This window comes from Armigeres subalbatus, chromosome 2 (genome assembly GCF_024139115.2).
Source record: "Armigeres subalbatus isolate Guangzhou_Male chromosome 2, GZ_Asu_2, whole genome shotgun sequence".
Classification (NCBI taxonomy): domain Eukaryota; kingdom Metazoa; phylum Arthropoda; class Insecta; order Diptera; family Culicidae; genus Armigeres; species Armigeres subalbatus.
The window spans coordinates 135,016,784-135,027,038 of NC_085140.1; the positions used below are offsets into that span (position 1 = coordinate 135,016,784).

General features: G+C 38.0%; 1 protein-coding gene across 6 annotated transcripts in view; it reads left to right on the forward strand.

Annotated features, from left to right (window-relative positions):
* The window catches only part of LOC134210893 (synaptic vesicle membrane protein VAT-1 homolog-like), a 143,452-nt gene extending 135,245 nt beyond the window's left edge, over window positions 1-8,207 (forward strand). For all 6 annotated transcript variants that reach the window (XM_062687306.1, XM_062687310.1, XM_062687311.1 and 3 more), the window contains exons 6-9: window positions 6,068-6,213; window positions 6,281-6,440; window positions 6,503-7,007; window positions 7,120-8,207. In XM_062687306.1, coding sequence (XP_062543290.1) covers window positions 6,068-6,213; window positions 6,281-6,440; window positions 6,503-7,007; window positions 7,120-7,139 — 831 coding nt within the window. In that variant the 3' untranslated portion in view covers window positions 7,140-8,207. The remainder of the gene's footprint in view (window positions 1-6,067; window positions 6,214-6,280; window positions 6,441-6,502; window positions 7,008-7,119) is intronic.
* The last annotated feature ends 2,048 nt before the right edge of the window (window positions 8,208-10,255 follow it).

Below are 10,255 nucleotides of genomic sequence, written 5' to 3' on the forward strand. Positions count from 1 at the left end.
CAATGGAGTAAGATACTGCGTCGAATGCAGCCTGTTGTGAGGGAATCCGTTCAGGGTAAGTGCATTAAAAGTGAGCTAGACTTTTTTACGCGCTTTTTTATGAGGAAAAGTATTTTGGCCATAACTTCCAAGCCCATAGTCCGATCTGGCCAATTTTCAATAGGAAACAATGTGAGGGAATCCGTTCAGGGTAAGTGCATTAAAAATGAGCTAAACTTTTTGCTCTTTTAGTGCGCACATACACACACACATACACACACACACACACACGCACACACACACAGACATCACCTCAATTCGTCGAGCTGAGTCGATTGGTATATAACACTATGGGTCTCCGAGCCTTCTATAAAAAGTTTGTTTTTGGAGTGAACATATAGCCTTTACGTATACTTAGTATACGAGAAAGGCAAAAATTCAATGTCGTTTATTATTAATATTTCTAATACTTTTTTGCCACAGCAGGCGCCTAATGACATGTATAAGAAAAAACTTATACATCGCATTAGTCACATACATTCGGAAACGTATACTTTTCATGAACTTATGAATGTTATTAGCTTTTTGATATGGGATCTCATTAGGTGGCATAATGAAGAGTATAAGTATTTTCGAATGGTTTTTTGCCAAAACATACAAGGTTATTTTTTTACGTGTAGGTTGTTTTACTAACGCTATTTTTAGTTTCGTGCTGTATAAATGTTAAAAAGAATCCTACATGCTGCTTTTAGCACAGAAGCTTAAAAATTATACTTTCAGCATTATTTCAACTATTATTCAAACATCTATCAGCATGTTGTGTTGGCTAACTTTTATGCATCATCAATCGCTAAAATTGATTGTAGGCCACATTTTCTCGATCTGTATACAGTAGCATCCGCCGCTAATCGTTTAACAGTAACTGTAAACAGAAATATTGCTTCTAAGTTGCTTGTTTTCTTACACTATTTGCTAGCATTAATGACAGCGCTTTGTCAGCGCTGTCATTAATGAGATGATGAATACCTTTGAAGCTGCATTACCGAAATCAATAGCTCATACACAGCTCCGGGAACAAAAATGGAATGTAAACATTGCGGTTTGACGTTCCATACTGCAAGCTATTAAAAGAAGCAGTGTAAAGAGTAAAATCAGCAGTGATTCAAATCGTTCGGGGCTGTCAGTTTGAATATGAATCTGAAACATTAATTTTTCCAGCAGCTGTTCTAGATTCATTTTTTATACCAGTCAAATGTCAAAAAAAATAAAACTGGTATAACGCTCCGTTCTATTTTCTGCAGATTTGAACCACGATGAATGCGTCATTTTATCTACGGATCAATCCACTTTGCAATTACGGCGCCTTTCTTGGCAGCAACATAACGATTTCATTTTATTGAAAATTTGAAAAACATGAATGGAACACTGCTGGGGAAACCAGCGAGTTTGTTCTATTTTGCTCCAGATTCAAACTAGAATAGTGGTTGAAAATTTGGAATGAAACTGAATCACTTATTTAACCGATTGTACCCCGTTTGGCATAAAGCCGTTTGGCATAATGGTCATTTGGCATAATTTGCTATTAAAGCTTTGTGATTGATGATTATTATTCAGCCATTCAGCTTCGTTGATTAAACAATGAAACATTAGATGCATGATTGTACGACACAGCAAAAGAACAATAAAGAAGGTTCCTATAAAAACAGAAATATTTCAAATGGTGACACACCTACTACCAAGATAAACCTTTGAATTTGTTTGACATTGGGGGCTAGTCTTATTTTCCATGTAAGGGAAACCTGTGCATTTCCTACTTCAATGGCTCTTCATTCCAACTGGAACTTCACCTGCTTTTCAACTTAGTTTTCTATAAGCGTTTCCTCAGTTATTAATTAATTACTTCTATGTGTCGATCTTATTCAACATCGGCCCCATATGCTTCATACCTACCTTACCATAAGTCGGGCAAATGCACAGTAAGAGTGTGTGAGTAAGAGTTTATGAGTTATTGAGAGTGAGTGATTAAGAATGAGTAAGAGTGAGTGAGGAAGCAAAAGTGAGTGAATGAGTAAGAGTGAATAAGTGAGTAAGAGTGAGCGAGTGAGTAAAAGTGAGTGAGTGAGTGAATAAAAGGGAGCGAGTAAGTGAGTAAGGATGAGTGCATGAGTAAAACTGAGTGAGTAAGAGTGAGTGAATGAGTAAGATAGAATGAGCAAGTAAGAGTGAAAGGGCGGGTAAAAGTGAGTGAGTGGTATGAATGAGCCGATGAGCAAGAGTGAGTGAGTGAGTAAGAGCGAGTGAGTGACTAAGAGGAAGTGAGGGAGTAAGAGTAAGTGAGTTAGTAAGAGTGAGAAAGTGAGTAACAGGGAGTGCATGAGTAAAAGTGAGTGAGCAAAAGTGAGTGAATGAGTAAGAGTGAATAAGTGAGCAAGAATGAGCGAGTGAGTAAAAGTGAGTGAGTGAGTAAGTAAAAAGGAGCGAGTGATTAAGTGAGTAAGAATGAGTGCATGAGTAAAATTGTGTGAGTAAATGAGCAGTGAGGAAGTAAGAGTAAGTGAGTTAGTAAGAGTGAGAAAGTGAGTAACAGGGAGTGGATGAGTAAAAGTGAGTGAGTAAGAAAGTGAGTAGGTAAGAGTGATTGAGTGACTAAGAGTGAGCGAGAAAGAGCCAAAGTTAGTGGTTGAGAGCAGTCCTGTAAAATGTCATCTGCATGTCATTTGACTAATTTGCTCATAACTTTCTTCAGCAGACAAATTTACTTCATAATTTTAGATGTACTCATAACGCTTGAGTAGTGATACGTTTTTGTCCAAGGGTGCATTACACTAAATATAACATCTGAGGCTGGATGCTCCAAAATGTCACGACAATCTCTTTTTTGATATAAAAACGACAATAATTATAAACAATTGAACACATTTGACTTTAGTTCCGAAATTGGTGATTTCACAATTATTATGTCAAATGACCACTATGCCAAACGACTATTATGCCAAACGGCCGTTATGCCAAACAACATTATGTCAAACGACCTTTATGCCAAACGACTTTATGCCAAATGACCTACCACCATTTAAACGTTGTGTTACCATCATGGATACAGAAGTTACGAAAAATATTCGTTAATTCGTTTATAGCGACATTGTGCTATAACAAAAGAGAAAGCGTTTTAATGTGAATTCTACACATCGTAATAAGGTCAGTTGCTAACAAGCAACACAATTGCATACATGAGTGAGTTTAGTTTAGTGAGTGAGTCCTAATCGATTAGCTGTGTTACTAATTCAGACAAAACTGTTTTATGGCTATATGGAAGCTGCATAAACGATAAAAAGTGAAAGACATTCGGCACAAACTAGGAAGCTGATATATATTTGGGTAATAGTCGAGTTGAACCTTAAGGAGTTAATTGTGATGGCTTACTTTTTATTCAGCATTTGCTGCTTTTATTCAAATGTCATACAGCCTAAGGCTAGAAGATGAAGCTTATAGCACAAAAATTGTTAGTTGGGTGATCACTTTTACATGTGATACGGATCTTCCGGAGGACCTAAGGTTGCTACTTACATCTGTGAGAATGTGAGAAAACACGACAATGATTTCTTGTTCAGAATACGACAAGGAAATGGTTCTTATAGTATGTCACAGGTCACGCACGACAATCGTTCGTGTCTTGCTCAAAGTATGATAATAGAATTTAAAAAAAAAAAGCTATTTTTTAGGATGAATTTTCGGGAGGAGCCCGGTGACCGTTCAGAAATTGACCAGTTTTACGGATATGCATTTTTATTATTCAGAGTAATGAAGAGCTAGGAAGAAACTGCGCTCTTTTATGATGAGTTTCATGATTTGACTATTTTACACACTTTTATCACACACAGCTCTATCACAATAGATCGCCACAATCATTTGTTATTCACCGTTAGAAAATGGGAAAGCTTTAAAAAAAACACATTCTTCTATGATAAGTTACATGAATTGACCACTTTTACGAAGGTTGTGCATCTTCCGGAGGGACAACGGACGGTGGAATTATTAGGAATTGTGTTGATCCATGGAAATATGCAATGGCTACATTCTATTGGGATTGTTGCTCCGCAAATTAAAGACTTACTTACTTATGGATCCTGTACACCTCCGGTGGTGCAAAGGGCCGACTTGAAAGATCTCCATCCTGAGCGTTGCCTGGCTATCGCTTTAACCTGTTGCCAGGTTAGATTTCGGTCGACTTCTTTTATTTCTTTATTGAGGCTTCGTCGCTATGAGCCTCTGCTGCGATGTCCCGTTGGGTTCCAGTCTAATGCTTGTTTACAGATTTCGTTTCCGCCCCTACGTAGAATGTGGCCCACTTCCGATCCTGAATTTCTGTTGCTATCGGCCTCTGGTGACAACGACGATGGAGCTCGTTGTTTGAAATCCAGTTGTGAGGCCACCAGGCCCGAATTATATACCGCAAGCATCTGTTAATGAACACCTGCAGTCGTTGAGTGTTCTCCACTGATACACACCATGTTTCGCTAGCGTATAACAGCACAGATGTCACGTTAGAGTTGAAAATTCGTATTTTGGTGCATTCACTTATCTGCCGTTTTTCCAGATATTTCTTAAACTCGCAAAGGCAGCCCTTGCTTTCTTAAACCGTGCGCCTATGTCGATCTTGGTATCGCCGTCTGACGCCATTTGGCTATCAAGATATTGGAATTGAAGAGCATTTCCAAAATAACCTTTCGAATGGCAAGAAATCATGCCAAAAATTGGCCTCATGGTCTATGGTCCTTTAAAACCGATTTCTGGGAACCAGAATGGCCAAACAGTCCGTAACGAAATCCGCAGAATCCACCTTCAATTTGATTCCAAAAGATTTGAAACGAATTGAAGTTAGGGTCATTTTTGACCCGCTAATGCACAATGTGTCACTTTTTTTAATGCACTAGGAAGGTTAAGGAAAATAAGGAACTAGCTTGATTCGACTTGAAGAAATTACGTTTAGAAATAAAAATTATAATAATAATTAATAATAAGTAGGACAAGTCATCCTTATTTGATAAAAATCAGATGCTCTTGTTAATTGTATTCGTTTATTAATCGTCTGGAAATAACAACGCAATAAATCCACGCCAAGCCATTTAAAGTCGCCATGGCGAAAATGGCGCGAGTAAGTAAATGTTCCGATTTGTTTGCGATGGCTATGTCATTCGAAAATAATAATATTTCAGTTTTTCTTGCTAAAATTCTGTGCAATGTTGCTTCAAATTCGAACTTATTGAATACCAAACATTTGTCTAATATTTAAATTTATTAAAACTTTTTTAAAAGAGCCTCACTATGAAGATGTTGAGTTTGTTCTTTCTTTTTTATTTTAATAAATTTGTATGTCGTATTAGACTCGACTTAGAAAAACTTTTTCCGATCAAATTTCGTCTAGAAAAGTATAATAAAATTATCTTTCGAAGTTCAATGAAATACAACACGAAAAATCAGTCAATGTTATATCAAATACAGAACGTTTTGTTTCTCAACCAAATGTCCTCCCTTTTCGACACGATTTGGAAGAACTGTCCTCCTGGGAAAATTTCATATGGTCACCCTAACCATGAAGTACCTACCTAGCAGAATGACTTAAAAACCTTGTGCTATTTCAGTCGTCAGTTCAAGGATGCATGTTTCCTATTTTCAAATTATTAATTATACACCAAACTACTTCGCTACATGTACAACAGTGGCGTCAGTGGTTCTAGTCTGCAATAACACAGACTGGATATTGTGTGCTTATGACTAACGTAGCTCACGATAACTGTCGTGTCAATCTGTAACATGCCAACCTGTATTGAAAAAAGACTGCTGCTATTAGCCTCTGTAAATCTTTCCATTTTATGGCTACACGACAAAGTATGTTCCCAAGAATGCGCTCTTGACACAATTGTGATAAAACAATGTGCTTTGTAAGGTGTTCTAGTTGTATATTTTCACAGGATAATCAAAGCCTAGCATACGCCTCTCGTCGCATGACTATATTCCTGATTTTTATACGCCATTTGCTTATATGTAAAATATGATTTAATTTGCGTACTATGGTTCTCGTCAACAGGGACAAGCTATCGTTCAACTGGCGCGTACCATCCCAAATGTGACTATTTTCGGTGTCTGCTCTAAGAGTAAGCATGAGGCATTGGCTGCCACCGGATTGATCGATCACCTGATCGACAGGGCTGACTACGTCAATGAAGTCAGAAAGTAAGTAGCGCCCGTTAAACCTCAAAAATGTAGATGCATTTGAAATGATGATTTGATTTTGTCTTAGGATCACAACCGAAGGTGTCGACGTGGTTATGGATTGCTTGTGCGGAGAGGAATGCAACCGCGGCTATGGACTGTTGAAACCTATGGGCAAGTACATTCTTTACGGTTCGTCGAACGTTGTCACCGGAGAAACCAAGAGCTTCTTCAGCGTTGCCCGTTCGGTAAGTTCTTGCAGACATTTCGTTTCATTGTATAGATAAAATTATCCGGATTTTTTTATCAGTGGTGGCAAGTGGATAAAGTATCGCCAATCAAGCTGTTCGACGAGAACAAAAGTCTGGCTGGGTTCAACCTGCGACACTTGCTGTACCAGCAGGATGGTTCGGCGTACGTTCGTTCCACCGTGGAGAAGATCTTCGGTCTGTGGAAGGATGGTAAGGTCAAGCCAGTCGTGGACAGCGCCTGGGCTCTGGAAGATGTTGCTGAAGCCATGCAGAAGATGCACGATCGCAAGAACATTGGTAAGCTGGTGCTGGATCCGGCCATGGAACCGAAGCCAAAACCAGCCACTCCGGCTAAGACCAAGTCGAAGAAACAGGCCAGCGAGGACAAGAGCAGCAAAAAGGATAAATCTTCAGAAAACGGTGACGACAAAAAGGACGAAGAAGTTAAGTCGAATGGAGAAGGTGGTGATGGCGCTGCTACGACCCCAGAAGCGGTGAACGGCGACAGCTCAGAGAAGAAGGAAGAATCGGCGGCTGCCACAAATGGGGATGCAACTGAAAGTGGTTAGTTTTTTTTTATTTGAAAGCAACAAACAGAAAACTTACGTACAATACTATTCAACTGCTATATTCTGCAACCGACATTATTTGCTCATCCGTTTCGTATCTTTCACAGAGAAAAAGGAATCAAGTTGAACAGCTTAAGCTAGACCAGCTTGAAGCGATTAATCGCTTCACACAAGAACAAAAAAACATCACCACAGATCAAAATCATGCCAGCATCAACAGACCCAACCAGCTTACGTCGAAACAAATCATCTTCTGAGTCCTACCCTGGAATGTGCGCAGTGTTCAGTATCCACCGGTAAAATGCTCCCCAAACTGCCCAACGTAGTGCAGCTGATTCTTGTACTTCATCACAGTAGACTCCATTTTTTTACATCCGCTATTTCCGAGATTTTAAATAGTTTATTTTATATTTTCCTCCGTATCTTCCGCATTGTGTCCTTGGAAGAATTTCAAGAAAAGTGTAACAAGGAGTAGGGAAGTTCAGTCCGATAGTGTAAAACTGACATGAAAGAGAAAGCATTCCGTGTTGTGATTGTGAGTAATATTGTGCACCTTTTTTATGTAATTCTTCTAAGAGTACGTATTTTTCATAATTAAGTGAAAGTTTTATGATCTCAGATGACATTTTGTGTCAGTGATGTTCTAGTTCATTTGAAGCTCTAATAAGCAGTAAATTACAGCAAATGTAAGCCCTACGCTATACTACTGATAGTAACAAACTATTACAAGCCTCGAAAATGTTGAAGGTTTCAGGATGCGGATGCAAAACTAAGAAAAAACCGCGTTTGTGCATGTAAGCAGGAGAACACAACCAAACCATTGAAACAGATTAGCTTATGGATACGGTACACAGAGCAGACAAGATATCCAGATTTCAATCGAATTCATCATGTTCACTCATCAACCGACTGGAACTAAGCACAAAGGAGTAGTTCATCATTATCATTCAGTTGGATTGTGTTCATTTCTAGGAGATGCACGATCACATTTTATCGTCTCAATTATTTGAAATCAGCGGACGACACACACACTGCGTGAGCAAGTAGAAGCAAATAAAAAATTATGATTTTTAAACTATGTGTCATTCAATATTGTAATATTTAAATATATATGTTTAAATCCTAATGTATAACAGAAAAGGACGGTTTGATTGATTTGAAAATATATATATTAGATTCTTTATAATGAGAAAAATTCTACGTTTCCATAAAGTAAATGATTATTTTACGAGCAAGATGGTGTGAGTAAGTTGAGAAGCGCGAAGTTAGAATGAAAGTAAGAAGGAGCAGATCATATATATATTCTGTTAGAGAATAAAAGTTTGGAGAAATAAGTAATGTCATACATTCTCATTAGAAAAAAGCATGCAATTGAATATTTCCATCGTTTGGTACGATCGCAACATTCATCTTAGGCGTTATTAGTGGAACTTTAAAATCCCATTACTGACGAGATATTTTTGTCTTCTTTTGTATAAATTTTTAAATATTTTTATTTTATAATACATTTGACATTTGATTAAATTTGTTCTGTTGTTTTACTTTCCGAAATCACCTTTTGTTTCTTTATTTTTTTGTTATCCCTCTCCTGTACTACTTCCCATTTATTGTGGGAAAAGGTACTGAAATCTGTAAAAAAAATCTCTAAGGTTTTTCCACATCGATTCTAGTTTTAACTACCTACCAAAAACGACGAAAGAAAATTCAAGCAACCCTGATCTCAATTTGGTAGCCGGATCCATCATCCACACGATCGAAGGAGAATGTTGAGAACAACACTCAGTAGGGTGCCATAACAAGAAGTAATATGATTAATGACAAACAAACGAAAGTACGAACCTGTTGCTGTTGATTTGTTCATTGTTTGAATAACAGAGAGTAATAACTAGTGAAGCGATAAAGCAGCTAATGTTGAATTGAAAACCCACATAACTATGTCCCTAAATGGCACTAAAAATAATAATGAAACATCAAAGTACTCCCGAAGTCCCCGGATTGAGACACGAGCTGTCTTTGTACATCATTTACATTATAAATATTGAAAAAAAACAGCTAATCGTAGCGTAGTGGCAAAACACTGGCATCATCTCTTGTATTAAATAGATTCTGAGCTATACAATATACATGTGCTTTTGATGTTTATACCAGTATAAAACCGCGAATAAATCGCTTACAGTGCAGCCTAATTGTTTATCGATAGTGACGAAACGGCTTTTGCGGAAATGAACTGAGCTTTGATTTGATTAGTAGCTATAACGAAAGCATTTGTAGAAATCGCATAATGTCTGACACGTTCTACTTGTTTTGAGAGGATATAAGTGCAAATGAAAAAGAGGGGGGGAGGGTCGACTAAAATGATCACACAGAGGAATCAAAATCACTTGAGATAGATACTGCCGTTATACACATAACTGTCTTATGTATATAGGGAATCCCAGCAAACATGGGACAAATATGCGTATAACGGCAGGATATATGTATCTGTATCTTGATATCTCTCCTTATATTGATGGTTTTATACTGCCGTGAATCGCATATCTGTCCCATCTTTGCTGGGTTTCCTATTCAAATGGAACAAATATGCGATTCACGGCAGTATAGGTCCCTTTAATTTTTGCTTTCTACATCTCGGTAATCTCCGTTCCTAATTTTCTTATTTTTTGTCTTTATTATCGAGACTTTCAGCCCAAGGCTGGCTCGTCTCGTTTACTAATTTTCTTTATTTAGGGTAAAATGCCCAATAGTGGCCCCCTAGTAGCGGAATTTTGCTCTTCCTGTCATAAGGAGTTGAAATTTTCAACATATTAATTCTGCTTGACATCTAATACCAAGTTCTGCATCTCCTCTTCACGATACATACATAAAATACTCAAATACACGAACGTAGAATGGCTATCATTGATATCCGTCGCACATCCGCGAACCCAATTATTTGACGGTGTTTTACATTTTCTGTAAACTAATCCATTGTTCGTTTTTGTACCTCTAAGGTACCACAACATCCTTTTCGCGAGTGTCCAACGGCTTGCAGTGGAATTGGCTAACGAAGAATACTGCCACACTAGGTACGTGAGGCAGCCAATGAGTTCACGGTACGGCTTATCCAGATGTTGAGCTGCTTAGTGCTTTCTCGAGCTGAAAGGTGGTGGACTCCTAGGCAGTACTGAGATTTTCATTTTCATTGAGAGAGGTCACGCGATATCTACACTTTATTCTCTCCCGCTTTCATAGAAAACATAAACA